We start from the raw sequence: 27,290 nt of genomic DNA on the forward strand, positions 1-27,290 counted from the left end.
GCTCATAGGCTTTAAGTAACTTGCTCAATGTCCCGTAGATAGTAAACCCAAATTGGTGTGGCTTTGAAGCATGTGCTTTTAACCGCTACGTATCCTGCTGTATTTGGGTTTCCGTATATGATTCTGTTACCAAGTAACCCGAACATGAGATTCTATTTATACTACAAATAAAGGGTAAAAAAAAAAAATCCTACGATTCTAAACAAAAACAGGTACCTTGTAGTTATGATATCTTTCTGTCACGTAGAGAGGTTTTTTTGTTTGTTTTGTTTTGTTTTTTGTTTCGCTTTTTGTAGACATTTTATTCTCCCAAGACATCCTTAACAGTTCCGATTGTTACTCTATTTGCCTGGACAATTGTGGATCAAATCCAGTCTGTTTGGTAGGAGTTTGGGGGGCACTGGATTGTTCCAGGCAGGTCCCTTGCTGCTGTGAGGCAGTTAAACACTTGCTTACCACCCACTGGTTATTTGGGACAGCCACTGGAGTTGAAGGACTGGACTAGGTTTCCAGCTGTAGGAAGATGAGTGGTAAGGAAATATGGTATTATGATATTTCCTTCCCAATTAAAGAACCCTCCCTAGGGGAGTTAAGAGGAAATAAAAAGGGGGAGGGGGAAAGAATGGGTTCTAAGCAAAATATATGTCCTGTGGGATTCCTGCCAGTCTCCAAGAGGATGTTGCTACTTGGTGCTGGAAGCAGCATTTTCCCAGCAAATTCCTGGTAATATCGAAGCCGCATGGTTTGAGTCCATAGTAATTGGTGGGTTGTATCATCTGATGGCATCATTAAGAGACAAATAGCACAAGTAAATTAAAATAATGTTAACTTGCTTACACGGCATGCCTTTAATTGGAACACTGCCACCCATTAGAAGTATGTCCCCCCTTCCTCAAGGAAACATGGCCCCGCCATCTTCACTTGCAATTCTTCTGTTCTCATAGAAGTACAAATTCAGCCCTTCCATTTTAAATGCTTCCTCATGAAGCCCTTGCTGACACTAGGAAATAGAATACAGAAATGAATACCATCTGCACTGTTATCTTCACTTGCTAAGGAAAACAATTCTGACCACATGCTCCAAAATATGTGTTCATATGTAAGATTAGAATTATTCGCTGTGTTCATTGTGCTGTGGAGGGCTAACCTTCTGTAGGCTTGTCGGCGAAGAAAGGAGGAGGGTATTTGCTCTATCCTGAGGGGGCTGGAGTAGCGTCGTGACCCTTCTAGCCCTTGTGCGCTAGTCACTATACGCTGTCCTGAGTACCTCTGACCTCTAAGAGGTGCACCAGTGGCTGCTACGTATCTGCCCTAGAGCTTTTCTAGACTCTTCTTAGATAGCAGGTGAAGGGAAAAGATCTTCGTGGCTATCAGCCTGAGGCGAAATATGTTTGAAAGGACTACAAAGGCTACCTTATCTGAACAGAGATGCAAATCCAACAGAATGGTTATTTTAAAAATGATTCATTCAGATACACCTTTGTGTATGATTGATCTAGACTCCCCTCCTGATTCCTGAATTCCTTCTGAAGCTTTAATTGGAAGGAAGAAGTAGTACTCCCTGGCCACACTTCCTGGTGAAGGGAGCCAGCCATGTTCAACGGTGTCTATAAACCCTTGGAGGACTACAGCCTTCTGGCGTCACTGCCCTAATCCCTACGAAAAACCATTCCTTTGACTATCTGAGCTCGTATTATATTTAGTTTCGGTAATTTAGTTTTAATTTACCTCACATTTATTACTAGCTTTCTTTTTTTTTTAATTTGAAGAATTTCTATTGTTACCTACATGTCAACTTGTAATTTTGTTTTCTAACAGCGTTATCAGAATATAATTCATACACCATCTAATTCATCCTTTTAAAGTCTACAATTCAGTGATTTTTGGGATATTCACAGATTTACAACCATCACCGCAGTCATTTATAACACATTTTCATTATCCCCCAAAGAAAGCCCATTTAACAATCATTCCTATATTCCCCTCCTTACCCCTAAGTAACCACTAATCTACTTGTGTCTCTGTGATTTGCCTTTTCTGGACATTTCTTAGGTAAGGAATCATAGCTTGTAACTGGTTCCTTTTACTTTTTCAGGGTTCATTCACATTGTAGCCTGTATCAGTACTCAAGTTCTTTTTATTGCTGAATTATATTTCATTGTGTGGATGGATCACACATTGTTTATCTACTCCTCTGTCACTGGATATTATCAGCTTTTTTTTTTTTTCGTTATGAGTTTGCCTTTTCCCTTCAACTAAGTAGTAGTGTGCTTGATGACAAGGACACTCTTCGTGTTTTTCATATTCCCTATGGGGTTTAGTATTGTGTATTACAAGTTGGTAAGTGGGTAATCAAATATTTGTTGGATGATTGCTTGTTGATTGTAACCGCAGTACTTTTTTTCTGTGGTTGTTGTAGTTCTGAGTATGTTTCCTATACTCTAAAGGTTAGTAATGGAATTATTTACAATACCATTTCTCTGGTTGTGAGTTGGAGATGACTAAATGGCCCACTTTCTATCTTTAGGCTCCAGATGGCACTGGATCACAGTCAGTCAGAACAAATGAAAACAAATATCAAGGAAAAGATGGTATGTTGGACCTGTTCTCTTGTATTTTCCTATTGATTAGCATAACAAACAGATATAACCTTTTAAAATATTCACCTTCAAATTCTAGTGAACAAATTTTATTAAAATGCTAATATATAAAGTGCCCACGTACGTAATTACATAAGGCTGAGAATATAGCGCCCATTGATTTTTTTTTTTTTTTAAATGTTAGTGTATCTCTGTTCTACATCTCTGTGCATAATCCGTTTTCCTGAATGCTTACCATGTGCCAGGTACCTTGTGAAGATGTTTACCTAATTTATTATTCTCAAGAACTTTGTGTAGTGGGTACTGTTCTTGACCCATTTTACAGATGACAGAACTGATGTTTGCAAATGTGAAGTCGCTTTCCCAAGGCCATACGGCTAGTCAGTGGAGCCAATGAACTTGGGGTCCTGTTCTGAAATAATAAATTCTCAATTCATAAATGGATTCCTTTTCAGAAAGTTTATAAAGACTTAAAAGTTAGGATTTGGGGGGGCAATTCATTATAATCCTCTCCTATTCCTACTTTTTCTCTTCTATACCTGTTATTTCAGAAATGGATTAGAATTCCATGGCATGGATGAAAATAAATGGTAAGCTTCATTGGCGCTTAATCAGGGAAGAATTTATAGCTTTTTTCACTTATTTGCAAAAAGAAAAAAATATTCTAAATTAAGCTTAAAAATTTAATCCTTAAAAACTTTAACAGAGGTGGTCTGTGGCTGCCAGATTCCAGCCCAGGGACTTATCCTTTTGTTTTGTTTATGTTTTTAAGAGTGTTAATGCCACTAATAGTGTTGTATTTGGACTGGAAGCAGTAGGGGAGGAGTATCAGGTAGACTGTGGAGGACTGGGAAGTGTTCCCGACCTCATCACAATCAGGTCAGTCCCAGATTATAAGGGATATTTTGGAGTCTTGGAACAGCCAGTATCTCCATTTTTCTTTCCGTACTTTTCTCAGAACTTCTGTCCTGTGCCCCTGCCTTTCAAAATAAATGAATAGGTAAATAAGTGTGTGCATGTGAGTGTGGATGGCCACATACACGTCTATATATTTATATCTGTAAAAGCACTTGCTGTTACGTGGAAATTTCTTTGGTTCTATTTTTTTTAAATATCAGAATGATATTACCGAGTGTTTCCCCAAGTCTGTGTACCAGTAAACACTGAAGGGGCAAGCAAGCTAGAAAAAGCTGGTGCTGGCCTGTCAGGGCGCTAGGTCATTGAGAGAGACAGATGAACCTTTTAGGCCAATGCTGAGGATGCTTTGGGGAAGGGGGACTGGCCGTTGCTCAATGAACACTGAGGAAAACATTGTCTTTTCTTGATGGGTTCCCCCCTCACCAGAGGTGGTGATGTAGGCTATATAAACAGAAGTTCTGGAGGGCAAGTTCATTATATGAATACTTCCCACCTCGCTTGCAGCAGCCAAGTAAAATGTGGCCGACTTGCCTGAATTACAACTACTTTTGCTGGAATAGAGCCTCTGATCAGAATAATAAGACTGTATGTGTAATGTCATACGTGTAGCACCGTGTCACTGAGTATGTACCACTCCACCTGTTGTGAGCAATGCCACATTCTTTTGATAGACAGTAAATTAACCAGTTTTGTGTAAACCTTGAAAGGTTCAGAATGAAATGCATGGAAAACATTGTGTGGAGTGTGAAAGTGGACCTCTTTCTGTTTGAAATCTGAAGGTGTGAGTGACATTTTCTATTTTAAATGTTTTCCCATACTTGGGCTTTTCTTAATGTTCAACGAAAGATATTTATCCTAAATGAAAAAGTCATAAAGTCTTAATGTTGCAAGAGTTGTCCCATTTCCAATTAATCTGCTAATTATTATTCTTTTCATCAAATTATACAAGGCCCGTTGTTTTTATACATACACTTAGAAATGTTAATAATATCCAAATAACTTTAAAACTTTCATGTTAATATGCATATTTACTTATTTTCTCTTGACCATGCAGGAAGGAAAAGTCTCTTTAAAAATAAAGGCACTTTGGGATATTTTGAACAATTGAAAAACTTGAAGGAGTTTTGTCAAATATTTATAAGCCAGTGCTATTGTTCACTTTAACAACCAAAGGAGAATAAGGAAATTATACTATTTACACTTTAGGACTTTAAGAGTCAAAAGGTTTATCTCTGAATTCTCTGTTAACTTTTCTAAGAGTAAGTCATTGATTCATAGATGCTTTTAACTAGCTGGTTAACTATCCATTTCTTGTAGCGATGTCTCTGTCACCCCTGAAACTGTTTCTCCTACTGTCTACCATAACTTGATCTACCGTTTGATCTCTTAGGCTTTTATATTCATTTCTTTTATTTTTGCCACATTTTGGAGCAAATTCATATATTTTAAATATATTGCAATTTAATTATAATTTCTCCCCTCAGTTTTGAAATCAGAGAACATTGTGTGTGTGTGTGTGTGTGTGTGTGTGTGTGTGTGTGTGTGTGTGTATGAGGCAGTGGTGTTCATTGTAACTCTTACATGGGGGTGGTGAGGAGAAAAAAAAGGGGGGGTAGCTTTAAAATTCTTGTCTGTACACACTCTGCTTCTGGAAAGGTAGCTTCTAATTTAAGAAAATGGCTAATCATTTTTTTTCCCCCTCTCCGAATGGTTTCCTAGGAAACCAATATACATATTCACAGTAAAACATACAACAGTGTAAACCAGCGGGAGAAGAAAACTAAAATTGTACTTTGGCCATTTCAGTTAATACTTTAAAAATTAATTGTAAAAAGGTCTAGTTATTCTAATTAAAAAATTGTCACAAGCTGTTGGAATGACAACACAAATAATACGTAAATGTGCCATAGGTAGCAGCAGATAATTACCATCGAAGAGCTTCAAATTTATCCTTAGTTTTGGAATTGGCCTAGGGCAGTGTTTACTGCCTTTTTTTAACTGGGAGATGCTACCACGTTCACCTCTGTAGTTTGCAAGGCCCAGTGCAAACTGAAGATGTGACTTGTTCAGATTCCAAGGCAGTAACAGTCGAGCATTAAACCCAGCAGGGGGCGCATCTGAACACAGAGTCCTGTGACTGCGGATCACACTCCCAGAAGCCTCCCCCGCTTATCAAACAGAAGTAATGAGGCTAGATTCGTGTTTATTCCTAATTTTCCATTGGGTGAAGCAAACTTTTTTTTTAATTTAAATGACTACAAATAGAGTTTTCTGAAGGCAGTAGTTTTAATAATAGGCATAATATGTAAGTGGCATGCCTTTGTTAAAATTTTAAATCAACTTTACCTTCTGTTGCCTTGTGGTGTTAATATATAAGCATGTAAATGCAGCGTGTAAGTTTATTTTGTAATTCACAGCTGTCTGCTATGAATTAAAAGTCTGCAATGAAAAAAATAACAGTAATCCTGTCATTGGTTCCAAGGTTTTTATAATGTGAGTTGTGTTTAAACCAAAAACTTACCAAATAGTCTAATTTAGAACTATCTTCCCCAAAGCTTTGAAGCTGGTGTTTTCAGCAAAGAGGTTTTCGAATGTAAATTCTTTCCTAGAGGATTAACAACGGACAAAAAATTGTTAAACTATTATACACTCTTGAAATGTTGATACAAATATCCAGAATTTTTTTTGACAGGGTTTATAGTTGTGAGAACCTTCCTAGTCTTTGATATAATTGGGTGAAAAATCTGTTAGTTCATGTACCAGGTACTTCTAGAGCTGACTCCCACTGTGGTAAGTTTTTGGTACCAACTCTTATTCTGGAATTCTTACTCTGATAGGTAGGTAACATTCCAGAAAGGAAAGGAGGGGTGTTGAAGAGATTTCTTCCAGGAATCTATTCCACTGTTAGAAAGTGAAATGGTGTATCACTAGTTCTAAGAGAGAGTAAAAGTAACCTCTTTCCACCTCCTCCCACTTTTTGTTTTTGCTTTTAATCTCCCAGTGTAAAAAACAACAACAAAAAAAAACCATTCAAGTCTACTGAATTTTTGTGAGGCTTTTCATTCAGAGTTTGAGATCATCCATCAATTTTGGAATTTGACCTGGTCTAAGAATTGTGACCTCCAACAAAGATTCCACAATTGAACTATGGACTCTAGTCTTCACCTTCCCTATACCCTCCATGCACCATTGGTAGGATTCTTTGCATATACGTTTTGCCTTTAAAATATCCATTAATTACTGACTATAGTAAATAGTACTTCCTCCAGAGGTTTGTATACAGTTGATATAAAGACGTAAAAAAAGAAATAAAGAAAATACATTAATTGAGTCATTCTTTTCCCAGACCAGGCATCTAGTCTAGTTGTTGGTGAAAAAGAGCTGATCCCACTGGTCCCTGAGGAGGCACCTGCCTCTGAAACAGACATCAACCTGGAGGTATCATTTGCAGAGCAAGCAGTCAATCAGAAGGAGAGTTCCAAGGAGAAGCCCCAGAAGAGCAGAGGCGATGACGCTCCATTACTTGTATGTAGTGCACTATTCAGATTTCACTAAATAGAAGAGTATATTTTTCACCAGTTTTTTATTTTGGAAATTTCAGACCCATAGAGAAGTTGGAAGAATAGTACAGCAAACAGCCCTACAGGATTCATGTAGATCCATTTGACGGTTAACATTTCACAAACTTTGCTTTTCCTCTTTCTACATTATCTATTTATATGTTGTGCTATCGGCTGTGCGCTTGCTTTTTTTTTTTTTTTTTTTTTAAAGTAAGCTCTTTGCCCAATGTGGGGCTTGAACTCATGACCCCGAGATCAAGAGTTGCATGCTTGGCCCACTGACCCAGCTAGGCACCACCCCCCCCACTTTGTTTTAGCTTAACAAAGACCTACAAAACAACACAGCTATAATACTTAAGTTGAACACTAAAGCAATAATTGTATCTCATAACAGTCATATTAAAATGTTTCCAGTTGCCATAATATTGTCCTTTATAGCTTCTTCCTTCCCTACCCCCATCTGGAATTTGAGTAAGAGTTGTACATTGCATTTGATATCATATCATTTGGTTTCCTTGAATGTAGATCACATCCCCTGCTTTTTCTTTAATATTTTTGAAGAGTCCAAATCATATTTCTGACTTTGTCTGTTCCTCATGACTGGATTCAAGTTAAACATTTTTGGCCAAACTACTGCAAAGATGAGGTTTATGTCTCTGATTGCATCAGCAAAAGAGGGGCATGCTGTCACACGGCCCCTTTATTGGTGATGGAAGTTTGATCACCTAGTTAAGAAGATGTTCACCAGATCTCCGTATTAAGATACCTTTTCCTGTATGCAATTAGTACTAATTTGTTATGCTTGGGACTGGGTGAGTATCCCATTTGTCAGTAACAACCAATCACCCACCAGTTTCCCCATGCATTTGTAATCCTTGCCTGAAACAATAATTAAACTAGCATTTGAGAAATGGTGATTTTCTAATTTTTTAATTCCTTCCATATTGATTGGTTGGCAATCTTGTGTAACACTTTCTCTCCCTTTTCTCTCTCTGTTTTTGAATATCACTATGGACTGATGGCTTCCTTTTTTTTTTTTTAATTCATTGTTAAATAATCATTGTGTTTTTTCCTTTAATGTTCAAATATACCTAAATTTGACCAGTGGGAGCCCTTCAGGCTGGTTCCTATGTCATTTTAACATGCCCTCATTTCTTTTACTTCTTTGCTTTCTAGGATGAGATAGATGTTCCAGGCTTACTTTGTACTTTCCTTCCCTTGGACTTGAGACTCTGTTTCTTCAAGGAGCCCTGGTTTCTTTTAGTAGCAGATAGTATTTAGAAATTAAGCTTCATGTATTGAGTGTTCTTGTTGTTACTGAATGTCTTATATTTTTAAAAATAAATGTCATTATTTATTTTGTAGAAATTCACACCTGCAAAAGTTAAAAAAAAAATACGATGAACTTCCCATTAATTCCCTACTAGCCCCAACATTCATTAACCCATGGCTAATCCTGACCTATCCATACCCCCAACCAGTGCTCCATCTGTGTTATTTTGAAACACATCTCTTAATATTTTGTCATCAATAAATATTTCAATATGTAGTTCTAAAAAATCGCGGGGTTTTTATAAACATGTCCATATTACCATTGCTGTACCTAAAAAATGCTAACAGTTCGTAATTTCAAATATCCAGTAAGTGTTCAAATTTCAAATTGTATCAGCCATTTCATGATTGTTTTTTCAAATGTATTTGATTCCGGATCCAGTTAAGGTTTATGCATTGCAGTTGGTTGATATGTCTTTTAAGATTTTTAATCCCTCCCTCTCTCTCCATTCATTATTCTCCTTCTTTCTCACTATCCTTTCTTCCTTCCCTTTCTCCCTCAAAACTTATTTGTTGAAGAAACCTGGTTATTAAGTTACAGAGAACTTTCCCCCTCCAATTTCTCATGTTCTTCTTGTTCTTGTAAATTATTTGATGATAGATTTAACAGATTCAGGTTTTTTTTTTTTTGATCAAGATTACTTCATATGTGATCATATATCAAGAGACAAAATATCTAGTCATTCTCTTTTTGTGAAATCAGCAGCTGCGGCTAACCAGTGCTTGCATCCATTAGTTTATTAATGGTTACGGGATGATGTTTTCATTTCCTCTTTTATTCATTTATTAACTTGAATACTTTTTTAAGAAAAACTTTCTAAAATGATTCCTTTTAATTGACCAGTTGTCATTTTTTTGGTTCCTTAGCACCTTTCACTAGTGACCAATTAATGTGTTGTATTTTAATTTTCTTCTAAAAAATAGAATTTAACTCCTAGATGTAGTCCTATATGACATGACCCTGGACAAAATTTCCCCTGCGTATGTGATGTATTTTCTGCTTTAGGCCTAGAATTTTCTGTTACCTGCAAGAAACCCTGGGTCTGTTTAGTAGAAGTACACTTTTGTAAGTATGATCAGGACACCAGGACCGTTCCTTTCTGTGGGTTGGTCATTGCTTCAAGCCTGTTCAGAGGCCAGAAGTGCATGTGGATCTTCTTTCTTCCATGCCGAGAATAGTCGTTCTCAGGATACAGCAGGTGATATAATTAGAACACATATAATTACTTGTTTGTTTTATCCTCAGTTAATGCACAGCGTTCTCAGAATAACAATGGTAACGCTGCTATTAACAATATGATTACTAGGAAACAGTTTAAACTTGTTTTTCTTCTCTTCAGTTGTTTGTATCCTTGAGATATATCCCAAAAGGACTGTAATGATACAATTACTGTGCTTTAGGTTACAAAGGATAGTTATTCTCCATATGGTTAAGCCACCAACTGCACACTTGGTTGAGTAAATGGTTTCATTTTATTTTCAATTTTTAGGGATTGCTTTTTTGAAATGTAATTTCGTTTTGTAAGCATGTAAAATATTTATGTGGTCCAGAAGTCAAATTTAAAAACAAGTTGTATTAAAAGTCTGGCTTCTGTCTCTGAGCCATCATTCTATTCTCTCTATCCCCTTACAGGTAAATTTACCTTCTAAGTAAATTCTTTTTAATTTTAACTTTATGGTTTAACCTTCTGTTCTCAGATAAATGGTAGCCCACTATACACACTTTTCTCAACCCTGAATTTTTGTTATTTTTGACTTAGCATTATATTCTGGAAATCACTCCATAGTAACATAGAGAAATGTTTCTCATTCTTTTTTTATAGCTATATTCTACTCCATTGTGAAGATGCATCAAAATTTATTCAACCTTTTCCCTAATGGTGGACATCTAAGTTGTTTCCAGGCTTTATCATATATTTGTAAGAATCTGTTTTTATACCTGATGGGAAAAGTAAAGGAGTACGTATCCTTTGGCTTAAAGAGATGACCTATACTCCCAGACTGTCAGTGTAGTGGGCAGTCCATATCTCAACAGATGGAAGGGGTTTTAAGTGAAACACCATAGAGTCTAATTAAAAAAAAAAAATGAAGACACTGTTGACTTCTAAGCTGTTCATTCAGAAGTGGAATAGAATATAAATTAATAGCTACTTTAGAGACTTAAAAACAAAACTTCCTTTCTTGTTTCATTCTCTGCTTAACATTTCTGCTTACCTACCCTCTTGATTTTATTCATGTTGTGCCCCAAGCTTAAAATGACCTTCCTATTTGGGCCTCCTTGTTGTTCCCTGTTTACCAAGAAAGTCTTAACTCATCCTTTGGGGTCTAGTTCGGTCTCTAACTTTATTATTAAGTCCTTCCTGGTTGTGAATTTACATTAGATACAATGTATAAAATAATCCTTTAAGCTGTTAAGATGCCACGCTTTTGATAATTATTGTCAATGTAATCTGGTATTTATCTATGCATATATGCATCTGTTCATCTCTATACCCATTTATCCATATGTCTTATAGAAGTCATGGGCATGTAAGCCTTTCACGAGTCCTCAGCATGGTTGATGGAATGAATATTTATATTCATCACTCTGAGGCAGGTGTCTAAGAAGATAAACCTTAAATACCATTTCTACTCCATGCTCCCCTGCTTCTGTAAATAAGCAGTAAGCTTTATGTAATACATTGTTCTGTGTTGACTTCCATTTTTTAATTCATTTCTTTTTTCTTACAACGTTGGGTATAGTCTTTGTTAATTCTTTATGATCTCTCACAGCAGATTCAGATTTCTCCTCTTAAATTTGTAGATCAGGTTTTATAACCTCTCATGGGCTTCAGTTTGAAAATGTAGCTACTACTTTGTTTTGTGTACCCACTGTATCTCAGAAAATATGCTCTGTAATTTATCAAATGATCTCATGATGTAGATGTTACAATTCCTGTTTTTCATACAAGGAAACAGTAAATTATATATGGCATGCAAAGGCTTGGCTTCAGGGACTCAATTTTTGAAGTTCAAGTTTTTCCTGGAAGGACCATGTCGACTCCACTTTATGTGCCCTGAAGGTCTGTGTGTATTTAATTTAGGTGTGAGTTTAAGTGGCTCTGTATTGGTGCTGGTGACAACTTGTTCAGGGTAGCTTGGGATATTTTATCAATAAGATTCTGGCTTGTGGGGTCCATCATGTACAATAGAAATTTAATAATACTCCTTCAGCGTACTTTGGAGACTAAACATTAAGGATTCTGAAATTTTGAAGATCCATAGTTTTAAAAGTGTAAATGTGGTAAAGCCTCTATTCTAAATGCATGCCTATATTTAGTTCTTAGGTCTTTATTCAGTGTCCTTTGGATTCTTATTGAATTATGACCTTGATTGTCTGGTAACACAGCTCCGTGCATACTAAATACCAAAAACTAGGCATGGAGGCCCACCTTGGCAGTTTGCTGGAGAATGGAACAACTCTGGAGGACATTGAAGAGGTGTTGTTTCAGGATTGAATGAGGACACTGAAAGCCAAAGCAGACACACTTGTCCACAATGCAAAAATAGGTGTTTAGGGTTATAGTCGTGAATTGTCAAGAAAAGGTTAAATTACGGCTATTTGGTCTCCATTTAAAAAATTGAAGAAATATTGGAATGCCTGGGTGGCTCAGTCTGATTTTGGCTTGGATCATGGTCTCACAGTTTGTGAGTTAAAACTCTGTGTTGGGCTCTGTGCTGACTGTGCGGAGCCTGGAGCCTGCTTTGAATTCTGTGTCCCCCTCTCTCTCTGCCCTTCCCCTGCTCACAGTCTGCCTGCCTCTCTCTCTCTCTCTCTCTCTCTCTCTCTCTCTCTCTCTCTTGCAAAAACAAACATTAAAAAAAATTGAAAAATTGAGGAAATATAAAAAACTAAATTTGAAAGTTCATTTGTCTAGAAAAATATTCATCCTCTGAAAATGACAATGAAATGCTGTAATAAAATCACATTTTATACATGGAAAAATCTTCGTTAAGAAATGTATTTCCTAGCAGACCAGGAAAAAAAAAAAAGTCATCTGTGGAAATTGACCAGGTAAGAATAGATTCTCTTGCTTTCCAAGTTGAAGGTAGAAGTGACTTGATGTATTAAAGTCCATCAAAGTCCATCTTTACTGATGGAGTGCCTAAGGAGCCCTTTGTATTGTGAGGTCTGCAAAAGAGGGGTGCAGTTGGGGAGAGCTACCTGATTAATTTATAGTAACACATGAGAACCAGTGACCTTATCATTTTTGAGGAATTTGATTTCACTTAATTCTTGAAGCACATTTTTCAAAAGGCAAAGAGCTTTTCTTTTGCTGAAATTGCGTTGCCTTCTCTTAGCCAGCGAACTGAACCATCCAGTCTATTAACTAAACAAAAATGACAGGGGACTTCATAAATATTTAAAGCTGCTGCTATGAATTAAACATTGGGATGAAGAACTAACTCCTTTCATTAAAGCACAATGATAAATAAATAAATAAATAAATACATACATACATACATAAATAAATAAAAGCAAGTTCATGACATATATTGCTAGGTAAATCAAATGTTTGAACTAATAATATTTCAGGTTTCTCTAAACATTTACCTTGGCTAGTTCTTTAAATAATTAAATTACATGTGTTTGGCTTATTAGATCAATAGCTACTGATTTAAAGGAAACGTTTAGAACTGAATAAAAAGAATAAATGGTTGGTAGATCAGATTGTTTCAGCCCTTCAGAAAACAATGCAATTAGCAGAACTCTGGGGCCAGGCCTGAAGAAAATGTGGCAAGTTTTGTGTGATTTTGTGAAGCTCAGTACAAATCACAGGACAGCGAGGGAGCATCCAGCCAGTGGCCCTGTACCTCACTGACCTCGATTCTGTGCTTTTCTCCCTGTAGGGTGTGTGTCTTATTCATTGAACAGACTGGGACAGGACCCCTGCAGTGTGCCAGGCCTATGGTAGAGTAGGGATACGGAAATGAGTCTGTATGAGCCCTTGAGGGGCTCACAGTCCTATACCAGTACCGATCCACCTAGATTCCTCCCCACATGCTCTGGTGGACAGAGAAAATGGAGCAGAACAGAATGGTTATTACTGCATTTAGAATCTAGAAGATCTGAATTTGCATCCTTCTTTTGCACGGGCTTTCTGGCCGTATTTAGTCTCAAGTCCCCACCTAGAATATGCTGTAATAATTCCTACCTATTGGGACTTCTTGCAGAATAGGATCAAAAAACCATTTATCAAATAAGAGTATTAGCCTTATCATGTTTTCTCTTACCTTACAGTAATAGGCAAAAAGGAAAGGCACAAAACCTTGAATTTATTGAAAAAGCTGTAGGAAAGAAATGTAGTGATAATGCAACACTTTTTGAGTCTTTACTTGGACCATTTGATCCTCACCACAGCCTTGTAAGGTAGGTTCTGTTGTTCCCATCTTACAGATGAAGTGGCTGAGGTGACACAGAAGTGATGTAATTTGCCAGAGGTCACATAGCTAGTAAGTGATGGAGACAAGATTGTCCACCTGTGGTTTGGCCCCACGTTCTCAGCCCCCATGCACTGCACCGTTAACACTTACGCTGGAAATTCACTTAGACTATATATTTAATGATGTCTACTGCTGTTTTATTTCATATTCTCATAAAGAACTATAGAAAGTTCTCTCTTGGAGTTGAGTTTGCTTGAAAGGAATTAGCTGCTTAATTCCAAAAGTTGTAGGTTTGAGGAAATGCTTTAAGACAGTGAAACTTCAACATTTTGGTCTTATAACCTTTTTAGGCTCTTAAAAAGTACTGAGGGACTTCAAAAAGCTTTTGTTTCACTAGTCAGGAAGGATGTTGGTATTGAGGACAATAACTACCATGGCTTCCAGCGCTTTGACAAAACCTCAGATACGTGGCCTTCTGGCTAAGAATCTGTGATTTCCTATTGTTGGAGCATTTGTTGGCTCCCTGAACTTTGCAGCTACTTAGAAGTATGCTGTGGCTGAACCAAGACAGAAGGCATACACATAGTTCTACAGAAATTATGGTTTCATGAAAGATTTTGAGGAGATGAGGATGGCCGTAAGTGATTTTGGAATGTGAAGAATTTCTTTGGATTGAGTTCCATGGAAGTTTGTCGCTAACCTCTGTTCTTGGCCTATGAAACGTGAATACATAGACTAAGGAATCATTTTTCTTGATAAGTAAACAACAAATACTATGAGAGTAGTGATTTTGTCTATATCAGTTATTATACCTATGGATATTTACCAAATTAGAAATTAAAATTGAGACATTTGGAAATTATTAATCCACTTTACAGTATTACAGTTACCATAAATAACATTTTTATGAAAAATCATCATATTTTCTAAAATTATTTTTTAAAAGATTTTCTTTAAAGTTTATTTTGAGAGACAGCACACGTGTGCAAGTGTGGGAGGGGCAGAGAGAAGGTGGGGGAAAGAGAGAGAGAGAGAGAGAGAGAGAGAGAGAGAGAGAATATCCCAAGCAGGTTCTGCACTGTTAGTGCAGAGCTTGATGTCGGGCTCGAACTCACAAACCACAAGATCATGGCCTGAGCTGAAGCGGGATGCTTACTCTACTGAGCCACCCAGTCACCCCCTGAAACAAATTATTAAGAAGTGTGCCATGGTTTTACATTTTAACCACTCCAGTGTTTCACTGTAGTAGAAGTCAGTTGGGTCCTCACCTCTATATCTGTGTTCAGTCTGTTGCACCAACACCTGTCTTACACCTTTGGCAAACTCCACTGAATAATCATAAGGGAATGGGAGTGAAAAAGGCAAGTAATGCCTTAGTATTACTCATTAAATAGTTTTGACCTCATAGGTGCCTTGAAAGAGTATTCGGTAACTTCCTGGTTCCCTGGACCTTACTTTGAGAACTGCTGCTTTAAGACCTGTCTTTTGCACTAGTTTTTAGACCATGAAGTGTTAATAACATGGTACAAAAATGAGCAAAATAAAGGGAATAAAAGGGAACAGTTGAACATCCTTGTCCGTTAAATGAGGAAGTGAAGAATAAACCCTAAAGATATAACCTTTATAACCCTTTTTTATCAAACCATCAAAGAATGATCATAGTTTTTAGTAATCCGTAAATACAGTAGGAATAAAATTTGTCTTAAATATGTTAGCAAAATTCATGTTTTTACTTTGTGCTTTCTTATATTTAATGCATTTAATATTAAAAGTGGCTGAATAGGTCATAGATAATATTTGGGAAAGGCAGGAAATAACAAAACACCACTTGCCTGTGATAGTAGTATCTCTAAGTCTCAGTTGATTTATTCAGTGGTGAAGGTAATAATGATAGGGACAATATAAAGGTGCTTGGGAAGTGCCAGGCATTTAAACGCCACCACAGCCCACTGAACTAGGTGGCCTTCTTCCCCTCCTTCTCTCCTTTTCCCCTCTACCTGTTCTCTTTTTCTTCCTCTCCCCTCTACCTATGTCCTCCTCCTTCGTCCTGTCTCCTCTCCCCTCCTCCTCCCCACTGTCCTCCCCTTCTGCCGTTTTCAGAAACCGTGGTTAAGCAGTTGCCAGATTGTTAGTGGCTAGTCAGTAGCTAGATGAGTGATAGTCATTCTGGCTTTAACATCCATGCTGTTAGTATCCCTTCTGCTCTCCCTGTCACCCCAGTGCTCTACAGCCCTTCTGTACCTACCTTATCTGGGTTTTTATGACAATATTTTAATATGTATTATAAATATTATTTATTTCACATCATTATACCTATAATACACATGACAGAATGTAGGTAAAGGGTACCTCGTACATTGTAAGCACTCACTCATGGCTCTATCCTCTTTTTCTTCCTCCTCCTCCTACTCATGGTTGGTCTTCTAATCTTCCTTGGTTCTTAAAAGTCAATAACTAGAGTTCTTTTTCAGTTTTACCATCTCTTTTGTCCTCTTTGCCACGAGGATTAGTACTCCTAGTACATAGTCTGGTCACATCGTCTGTCGTACCTCACATACTGACTCGCTATAGGTTTGAGGACCATCCTCATGACAAGATGGCTCTTCATCCTGACTATAGAAATTCTGCCATAGCTTTCATCGTCACTGCTTTGAGTATAGCTTCTTTGCATAGTTACGGTTTAGTCGTCTTTGCCTAAAAGGGTTAGATATTATAAACCTTTATTAATGGTACTTATTTTAGAATTTCAGACTGCCAAAAGACAAAACGGGTACCACCAAGATTGGTGACCTGGCACCCCAGGACATGAAGAAGGTTTGCCATTTAGCCCTAATTGAGCTGACTGCCCTCTACGATGTATTGGGTGTTGAACTGAAGCAACAAAAAGCTGTGAAAATCAAAACAAAAGGTAATTTTGAAACAAAGAACAGTTAGATTTACTTCAGAAGTAGCAAAGATGAGCTTTTTTTTTTTTTTTTTTAAATTTTTTTTTCAACGTTTATTTATTTTTGGGACAGAGAGAGACAGAGCATGAACGGGGGAGGGGCAGAGAGAGAGGGAGACACAGAATCGGAAACAGGCTCCAGGCTCTGAGCCATCAGCCCAGAGCCTGACGCGGGGCTCGAACTCCCAGACCGCGAGATCGTGACCTGGCTGAAGTCGGACGCTTAACCGACTGCGCCACCCAGGCGCCCCAAAGATGAGCTTTTGAGTGGTATTCTTAGAGGGGGAAACACCTACAAAGTAAACTGACACTTGACTACATCTGAAGTTCAGATTCTAAAACGTTGTTTTCAAAAATCTTGAAACTTGATAAACATACACCGTTCTCCCGGACTATAGAAAATAAAGAGGTAATAAAATACTTAATTACCTTTGAAGGAAATCCTAAGTTAAGGAATCTTTCCGCAAATGTTCTTTCCTTTGAAAATAGTATGTTTAAAAAGTACATTGGGTACATAAACTACTTTATTTCCAAAATCAGATCTTGAAAAGTAACTTGAAGGTAGTTGATCGATTGCTTTTGCTTATTTATTTGATGGGAAATACATAGGGTGGTTAGTAGCCTGTCTCTTTGCTCATTTACATTCTACTTTTAACTATTTTGCAAAAAACATTCTTTGCTTAATATTAAGAAAATAATGCCATTGTGGCCATAACACCACCAAACTGTACTCATCGTGGATATGTGTTTTTCTTTTGTAAGCAACTTGCTTTACCCATTATATAAACAGACTTTATTTTTTATGATATGATAGAGAACAGACATCTTCTCAATTCTTGGTCTGGAAATCCAGATAATTCTCTATTGACAAAGTTTAACTGTTTAGGAATCTCTGACCTCTTCTTTAAGTGCTCCCTTAAAGAGATACCAAGAATTAGGATTATTGAGTTACTATGGTAACATTAATAAAGACACGTATTTCCCTGATTTAAGTTTTAGAGGCAGTTTCTCTGTAGGAATGAAGTATATCTACCCTCAAGGTCCTTTCTCCCATGCTGGGCCCCAGAAGACCTCATTCTGTGCTCAGTTCCTCTGAGTGTTTTAGCTTAAGGCTTGAGATGGTGAATTTCTGAGTTAAATGGTGCTTCTGATTTTCCACAAGTCCATTATAGATAATGAAAGACTTTAGATATTTTTTCAGAAACTTGTCACAAAGCCTTTTCCAACTATAAAATAGAAATATAATTTAAATAGCTGTGACTCAGTACTCAGGACTTTTAAAATGGCTTAGAGAGGCTTTTTTATGTTTGAGAATTGCTTTCTAACAGAGAGAGAAATAATAAGCCATTCTCATTAAGAGCGTTAACTATTAACAGAATAGATTTTCTTTCTGTTTCTTAAATATTTTTGTATCTTATCTAATAGATTTATCTCCCAAACTGGACTCCTGACATTTTTTAATATTACATTTTTTCTTAATTCCTAAACTAGAAATTATTTTTTGGGTTACTGGTATTCTTTTGAGTGGCATCTCTATAGAGAGTCAGTTTTCAGTGTCCTCATTCCACAATACAACCCCCCCCCTTCCTTGTTCACAAATGATTTATATCTCCCCTGATGATGTGAGTCACACTTCTGTGCTAACTGTACATTCATTGATGGGGGTGGGGTAGGAGGTGCTAGGCAGAAGTTATGCTCACACCAGACTGAATGCATATGATTTTAATTTAGAAAAATTATAAATTGTTGCCTTTCATTTCGTGGGGAGTTATTCCCAAATATATAAAACTATGAATTTCAATTTAAGACTACCAAATATCTATATTTTCCAAAGAAAAACATTTGTAGAACAAGATCATCATGTTGGCTGATTTCTCAAAAAGCAAGAATTTATATTTTTCTGTATTGTAGGATGTTAGATGTCAATTAAGTATGAAAGAGATGAGTAACGTTTGCTTTAACCAGAACTTTTGATTACCTTTAGTAAATCATTTGCATATTTTACATACTCCTATAGCACTATTTCTCTCATCTGGCAGTTTACACTTTTCTAATTATTATTTTTTTAATGTTTATCTATTTTGAGAGAGAAAGAGAACACGTGCGCACATGCGTGCCCGAGTAGGGGAGGGGTGGAGAGAGAAGGAGAGAGTCCCAAGCAGGCTGCGTGCTGTCAGTGTGAGGCTGTCACAGGGCTCAATCTCCTGAACCGCGAGATCATAACCTGAGCCGAAATCAAGAGTCGGATGCTTAACGGACTGACCCACCCAGGCATCCCTATAGATTTCTAATTATTTTGATGATTATTTGCAATCATTTGCTTAGTTGTCTTTCCTTGTTAGATTCCTATATAAGACAGGGTCAAGATTTTCTTATTGAGATGTGTATACATAATGGCTAGGTAATGTCATTCACTTAGAAGTCCTCAATAAATAGTTGTGTGTTTGAATGACTACATCAGAAGTCTGTTGATGTAATATTTTTGCATTAATATTTTGTAGATTGACGGAAATTAAGAAATTTTATTTTTTGTTGCAGATTCTGGTCTTTTTTGTGTTCCATTGACAGTATTGTTAGAACAAGATCAGAGGAAAGTACCAGGAACTCGAATACCCTTGATATTTCAAAAAGTAAGTAAGCCTAGATGGGTCAGCATAGAGAGAACATACTTGAACTAATAGAAGTTTTTTTCCTTGGCATTCATAATATTATAATCTCATTTTCCAATTGATTTGCTCTTTTATTTTGTACTTTGATTTTTCTATTCAGGAAACAAATTTGTTTCAAGGGCTCATAATTTTTATTTCATGGTGATGTTTTCTGTGTTATTACTATAACTGTGATTACCTGGCATCATTTTCCTGTCTTATATTAGCTAGCTTGGTATAATTGAGATTTCAGTTCTATAATACACAGGAGTGGGAACTGCTTATAAGTTTCTAGGGAATTGTATCCTCATGAATATTTCATGCCTGTATGTATTTCCCAACCTTTCCTATTTACAGTGAGGATGTCCAATTTAATTTACTAGTGCCTACTTCCATAGTAGGCAAAGAAACCATAAAGTAGAATTAGAAAGTGATTGCTAAACTATCAAGTCACTGGTGTGATCCACGCTCAATTATTCATAAGGGGAGGATCTATGGCACTATAAAAATTTCAGTCTAATCTCTGAGCCATCATTGTTCAGAAACCCAGATTCTAGGTGATAAAAGCCAGGAATGCTACAGCGAGGAAGGTAGGTCAGATCAGTTATGGACTACCCAAGCTGTAGATTTTTTCCAGCACATCACAATTTCTGAAAGCTCTGGGGAGAGCAAGAGTGGCAGTGGGAACTTTCACAATTGGCTGGCTCAACAAACTCATTCAGTAGTAAAGCTCAGTCTCCTTGGCACGGATTCTTCTGCTCTTCCAAACCAGTCATTAGCCGTCTTAGCTAGTAACCTCTGATTGCATTATTCCTCATGTTCACCATTACACCCAAACCTGTATCTCATTGTTTCTCCTAATGATCTTTGCTCCACGCCGTGTGTTCTACTCATCAGCCTCTGCCAGTCCCTGCCTGTAGACCTTGTATCTGTGTGGATAGTTGTCAACCGTGCCTGTGATTAGCTGGAGATGCTAACAAATGTGGGCCATGTATTCACATCAGTTTAAGTAAAAGGTGCACGTTACCACCACAGATGACTGTATGGAGCAAGGATCTCAGCAGCATCCTTTCCAAGTGGATATAGGTTCTCCAGAGAAACAGAACCGATAAGGTGTTGTGTGTGTATGCATGTTTGTACAGAGAGATTTCTTTTAAAGAATTGGCCTATGCCGTTGTGGGAACGGCACATCTGAAATAGAGCAGTCCAGAGTCTGGAAACTTGGCCAGAGGTGATAATGGCAGCGTTGAGCCCAAAACCTGCAGGTTGGAAACTCCTGTAGGCTTTCGTGTTGTAGTCTTGAGGCAGGATTGCCTCTTCTTTGGGAAACCTCAGTCTTGACTGCTGAGGCTGCCAACTGACTGGATGAAGCCCACCCACGTTATGTAGAGTCATTTGCTTTACTCAGAATGTACTGATTTAAGTGTTAATTACATCGTAAAAAATACCTTCACAGTAGCATCTAGGCTGGTGTTTGAGCAAATAACCGATGATGAGTCACGCTGGACTTTTATCAAGTTCACCATCATACTAGTGAAGAGTAAGCTTTGGTCCCCACAGAAATTCGGAAATTGTCTCCTGATCAGGCTGAGGATTGAATGCAGTCCCCTGTGATTTTCTCTTGGAATTGTTTTCTCATTTATTATTTTACATTTCTGCCACTCATTTCAACATTCTGAAGACTCAGGCTTCCAACCAGTTTGAAGTTGTTAGATAATAGCCTTAAAGTCTCTTTGTTCACATAAAAAATAAGGGTATGAAGAGTTTACTCTTAGATAAAACTCCTCTACTTGCGTCCCCTCTGAATTATAAGCACAAAAAATACAGTCATCTGTCACTGAAAAATATTTTTTGAGTGATCAGCTCTCACCCCAATTAGGTATTTCCTCCATTTTGTACAAAGGAAAGAATTGGAAGTCACTGATTTGCAAAAAAAGATTTATTACCAATTTTTAGAGGATTACACTTTTTTATTTATTAAGAATTATACCCCAAAAAGGGCTTTAACAAAGCTTAGCTAATATCTGTGAATCATATCTGTTGTTTTCTTGTTAGTTTTGTTTTGTTTTTGCTCAGAGACACATTGTTTAAACTGTAGTCTCGGAAAGAGTTAAGGAAATAGAAATATTCTTAATTTTTATCTATAGAAAAATTCTGACAAACTGGCAAATTCTCACTGTCACAGGAATCTGCCAAATCAAAGATACTTTGTGTCAAAAACTTCTGACTTCATTTTCAATTCATAAATTTGTGTAAGTATGTAATCTCTCTTGGGAAATAGTATGAACATTATTGATAAATTATGTAATGTCTCTTGTAGGATAAATTACTAAAAAGCAGCCTGATTAAAATATAGATCAATATAGTTATTTTTCATTTTTAAGTCTTGAAAGTAAAAGTGCTATAGAATATTATTTATATTTTGATAATGCTATATAATGTGGTAGCTAAAAAGTTATTTTTTTTTCAACGTTTATTTATTTTGGGGACAGAGAGAGACAGAGCATGAACGGGGGAGGGGCAGAGAGAGAGAGAGAGAGGGAGACACAGAATGGGAAACAGGCTCCAGGCTCTGAGCCATCAGCCCAGAGCCTGACGCGGGGCTCGAACTCACGGACCGCGAGATCGTGACCTGGCTGAAGTCGGACGCTTAACCGACTGCGCCACCCAGGCGCCCCTAAAAAGTTATTTTTTAAAAAATGTTTAATGTTTATTTTTGAGAGAGAGAGCGTGAGCAGGAAAGGGGCAGAGAGAGAAGAAGACACAGAATTCTAAGCAGGCTGCAAGCTCTGAGCTGTCAGCACGGAGCCCGACGCGGGGCTCGAGCTCACAAAGCGTGAGATCATGACCTGAGCTGAAGTCGGATGCGTAACTCACTGAGCACCCAGGTGCCCCATAAAAATGTTACTTTTAAAGAGAGAAATATGAAAAAAACACATGGCATTCTTTGAGGCAATATATACGCATATCTCTATTGAATGCTGCTCTTTCACATTAGAGAATAATGAAAAGAACTTAAATATAAAAATTCAAGACTTACTGTCAATTATTTAGAAATTATCCATTTTTCCTGTGTATTTAATGAAAACGGAAGGCATATATTACTGCTAGGAACTAATTTGCTGTAGCAGCTAGCACAGAATTTTATTTTTTGCCACTAGAACATTTTAAACATTTTAGAAGATGAAATAAAAATGAAAATTGCTTGAACAGTGAATAAATTTTGCATGGTCTTATTTGATAAATTTGGTTTTAAATCCTTTATTGAATAATGCCCTTCTCATCTGAGATAATTCATGTAAAGGTTTGCTGTGGGTTTACTATCTAACGTAATTGAAAAATGTGATCTTGGAAAACATTCCAGTTGAATTTTTAAAAATCGTGTACTGTTTTGACTGGTCAAGGATGGTTCTTTCTTCAGCTGATAATAAATCCTTAGGAGAATTTCGAGACTACTCTTTGCTTTATTCTTACCTGACTCCCCCAAGATCAGTGCATTCTTTGGCCATAATCCAGGGATAGAAGAAGTGAGGTCATTACAGAAAAATTACCTCTCTTCCAGTGTCTACACAGTACAATATATCTGATTTCAGGACATCTAGACAAAGGTCAGGAGACCTCATTTTATGATACCATGCTTTGCTCCTAGTAGACATTTGTATAAGCAAGGGAGAAGCAGTAAGTTTTGTGCAGTTTATAGAGCCTTGGTAAATCATTAAAGGAGATTTCTCTGGGGGAAAAAAAAAAGATAAAAATTTACATTCTTTGGCACTCTGGAAGATTTTATTTATGTCTTAGGGTGTGCAGAGAGATTTTAGTAAGTTTGGGGATGAGTGAAGAGTAGGTCTGTCTTTTGTGAAGTTATAAGACTTGTGAAAAGGGGTGGGTGGTAGGAAGGAAAACCTATCTGATACTAGTAATTGCCTTATATTTAACCTGAGGACAAGGAAATGGATTTCCTTAAAATAGCAGAGTACCCCCTATAAAGCCTTTGGGCACTGCCCAGGGAATACGTATTTCAATTGGAAGATCACTCTGCCAAGAAACTAAGCACTTTTTTTTTAATCATCTTCCTAAGCTTCCAACAGTATGCCATTGTAATTTCTCCATTTGCCTTAATCTTGTAGGTTTTGGCATTATTTAAAAAAAAAAAATTGTTACTTTAATGCGGTTCTGGAGATAGACCTGTATGTATTCACTGGGTATCAGGTACGATTTAAAAACCCTATACAAGAACTGTTTTTACTTAGGTTTACCACCAAAAGCTTAAAAGCTTAAAAATGAATATTCACAAACCGTTTTTTTTCCTTCATACCATAAATAATTATTTCAAACAAACCAAAAATGAGATGTAAATGTGCAAGTACTGGAATTTCCTAGATTTATTTGATTGCAGAACATACATTTCTGGAAAAGCGGAAGAAATGGATGGTCTCAGTGGCTTTTAAACAATGAACATCTTCAGTCTCCATTTGTTTAGAGTATGACAGCTGTTGTGTGAAATTATACACTTCTGTAATAAAGGAGAATAAAACCCAACTTTTTCTAATTTGTGAGTAAAGTTTCGGGGCTTCACTGGTTTGCAGGGTAGGGCTAGCGCCATAGCATTCAAAACTTGGTGAAACCCAGTTTACACGTCAGCTTTCGTGTATTTATATGTGAAGCAGATCTTAAATTTGTAATTGTACCTCTCAAGAATACCCAAGTCAGAATGTTCTTCTGTTTCTACGCAGTTGATTTCTCGGATTGAAGAGGGAGGCTTGGAAACTGAAGGTCTCTTAAGAATACCCGGAGCTGCCATTAGGATCAAGGTGATCTCTGAGTTCCACCAATGTTGTTTAATTCTGCTTTGCCATTTTATTTTTAAATGCTTTAAATGTATGTTTATTTTTGAGGGGGGCGGGGAGGAGCAGAGAAAGAGGGAGACCCAGAATCCAAAGCAGGCTCCGGGCTCTAAGCTGTCAGCACAGACAGCTTTGGCCTTTGAAAAGGTAACTTGTCTTCCCCACCCCTTCTTCCCGTGTATAACGATAAAACCGCTTAATTTTTTTTAAGTTTATTTATTCATATTGAGAGAGAGAGAGCTTGAGCAGCGGAGGGACAAAAAGGAAGGGAGACAGAGAATCCCAAGCAGGCTCCACACTGTCAGCGCAGAGCCTGACTTGGGACTCGATCCCACAAACCGTAAGATCGGGACCTAAGCTGAAACCAGGGGTAGGATGCTTAACTGACTGAGCCACCCAGGTGACCCTTCACATTCAGTTTGTATTTAGTTTTCTGTTTTCTTAACATTCAGTTTATATTTGGTTTTATGTAGTCTCTGCTGATTTTTATAGGTTTTGATTTCTCTTCAGAATCACATTAGCTGTAATAATACCATGACAAATAAAGACGCAAATAATTTTAATGTCTTTGCTGTGCAAGTCTAGAATAGGCACAAAAGCATAACAAGCAAAAAGACACGAGTAGTTTCATCCTTCTCAGGAAAAGAGAACATGATGAGTCAAAGTATCAATAGGGGGACTGGTGGTGGATTTAGTCAGCATGAGTAATAGCAATTGAAAAAAGTCAGGATGGGCGCCTGAGTGGCCCAGTCGGTTAAGCGTCCCACTTCAGCTCAGGTCATGATCTCATGGTTCGTGGGTTCGAGCCCCGCGTCAGGCTCCTTGCTAACAGCTCAGGTTCTGTGTCTCCCTCTCTCTCTCTCCTTTCCTCCTTGTGCTCTCTGTCTCTGTCCCCCTCCCCAACTTGTGCATGCTCTCTCTCTCTCTCTCTCTCAAAAATGAAATAAATGTTAAAAAAAAGATTAAAAAGTCAGGATGATAAACTCCAGCAGGGGAGCAGAGTAGGAGACATGACAATAGTCCCCATACAGAAGTCTTTGGGAGCTGACAGAATGAGACTCTGCCCCACTGCTATCCTGACTTTCATACTTCCTGTCTCACTGGATGCCAGGTAGCCCAAGCCTGGCTTGTGAAAGAGATGAGGTGATTCCCAGACTTGCCCTTCCCCCCTCCCCCTGTCACCTTTTCTGGCAAGATGCCATTGTGTTCCCACTCTCTTGGGATGCTGTGTATCTTCCGCCTTTCTCCCTGTCCCCCATCTCCTGCTCTGGGGATAAAGCATCCAGTAAATGCATGTAAAGATGGACTCACCCTGCAGATGAGGCATAGTACATCAGCGTCCCAGGGGAATTGCATTTTACAGGGGCCTCATGCTTGAAATTGTGGCTGTATCTAGGAAACGTGTCTAGGAAGAGGTTTTGGTTAGCAGCCACTAACAGTCTCCTCTCCCTCGCCTCCAAAGTCAGTTTTGGCTCTCACCTGAGAAGAGCACAAGTCTTCCAGAATTTGCAAATCCAAGAGAAAACGGGATAGGGAGAAGAGAGATTTTCTCTTCGTTTCCTCAAGACCTATTCTATCGGACATTTTTAGAACTGAATCAGGGAGAAACGACTCTTGGTGGGCGCACGTGCTCTTTGCCTGTGACTGAGGCTGTGGGACTGCCAGGACTGGAATTAGTATTCATACCTTGCACGGTTCACATCATCTGCTTATTTTGATAAGCTTCCTCAACGTAGGATGCTAGTTTTGGCCTACTTGGCTCTTACTGCATAGGGTGATCTCCGTTTAATCAGATTCGAGTAACCTGATACATATACCCTGCTCACAAATTTCATTCAGCTTGTGTCCCGTGGGTTTGGTGTCTGGTTCACAGAGGTCCCTGAAACTGCTTTGGGGTCCGTGTACGTTTGATTAGGTGCCATTGGTTTTTTTTGTTTTTGTTTTTTTGTTTTTTTTACCAACAGTCAAACATGGATAGTGTGTGTGATTCTGAGATAAGTTCTGTTGAGAAGCACGTCCTCTTACAGAGAAAGAATCCCTCAGAAACAGGTAGCGTGACTTCAGATTACCCACATCGGCAAGAACACCGCTTCTCAGTTCACTAATTAGCACAATGTGATGGCCAACTCCTAAGAGTTGTAAACACATTTCCTTGAGTATAGGGTAGTGAACAGAATGCATGTTTTACATTTTTGACTGGAGGGCTGGCAGACCAGCTCTTAGAAATGTAATTTCTAAGAAGGTCAATTAAGTGGATTCATTTGGCTCAACTCTTCAACCCAGCCTATTGTCACATCCCAAATTATGCAGCAGCTGGTCCATTATAAATAATTTAAAGATAATATGCAAAGTTTTTGGTTGTCTTTCTCCCCAGCCCCACCAAATTCTTTATATTCTTCTGCCTACTCCCCCCAGCCCTTCCCCCTCCCTCTCAATCCTCCCCCTCTCCTTTTTCCTCTCCCTTCCCCCTCCCCCTCTCCTACTTCCCTCTCCCTCTTCCTTACTTCTTCTCTCCTTCCCTCCTTCCCTTCCTCTCTCCCTTTGCCTCTCTTTCCCCTCCTCCCCATTTCTAGGCTCACCTTTATGTATTTCACCAATTACAAAAATAAGTAGAGGGCAGAGTTGTGTTGGGAAGAGAAAGCAGACTAAATTCACCTCGCAAGAAAAATGAAGAATATTCTTTGGGAGAACAGTTTAAAATAATCAAGGACGTGACAGAAACTTGGAAGGATTTCCAACATAATAAGATTTATGCCACAGTGAAATGCATGTAGAAAATAGTGATTATGAAACTAAGTTGATTACTAATAATTTGGCAAATCTTATGGAGTCCTTGAGGTAAATGAACTTGGTATTTCTAATTTTGCGTGGACTCCGACTGTTTTCCACAGCTAACAGCAGGATGGCTGTGTCACGTACGGCTTACCATAAGTAAGCCAATATACCAAGACAGGTATATTGATGTATTTTCAGGCCTCATTTGCTGTAGAATTTGGTTTTCCATTTCCCAGAGGTGACTA

General features: G+C 37.9%; 1 protein-coding gene across 3 annotated transcripts in view; it reads left to right on the forward strand.

The window, feature by feature from the left end:
• Positions 1-27,290, forward strand: part of ARHGAP18 (Rho GTPase activating protein 18) — a 123,042-nt gene that overhangs the window by 68,814 nt on the left and 26,938 nt on the right. For 2 of the 3 annotated variants that reach the window (XM_047102226.1, XM_047102225.1), the window contains exons 4-8: positions 2,528-2,591; positions 6,865-7,043; positions 16,577-16,742; positions 19,317-19,408; positions 24,160-24,237. In XM_047102226.1, the coding sequence (XP_046958182.1) occupies positions 2,528-2,591; positions 6,865-7,043; positions 16,577-16,742; positions 19,317-19,408; positions 24,160-24,237 (579 nt within the window). The remainder of the gene's footprint in view (positions 1-2,527; positions 2,592-6,864; positions 7,044-16,576; positions 16,743-19,316; positions 19,409-24,159; positions 24,238-27,290) is intronic. The other variant, XM_047102227.1, reaches the window with a different exon arrangement.

Source organism: Lynx rufus, unplaced genomic scaffold, assembly GCF_022079265.1.
Source record: "Lynx rufus isolate CCGP_SWC_20201006 ecotype Redwood Valley unplaced genomic scaffold, mLynRuf1.p SCAF_6, whole genome shotgun sequence".
Taxonomy (NCBI): Eukaryota; Metazoa; Chordata; class Mammalia; order Carnivora; family Felidae; genus Lynx; species Lynx rufus.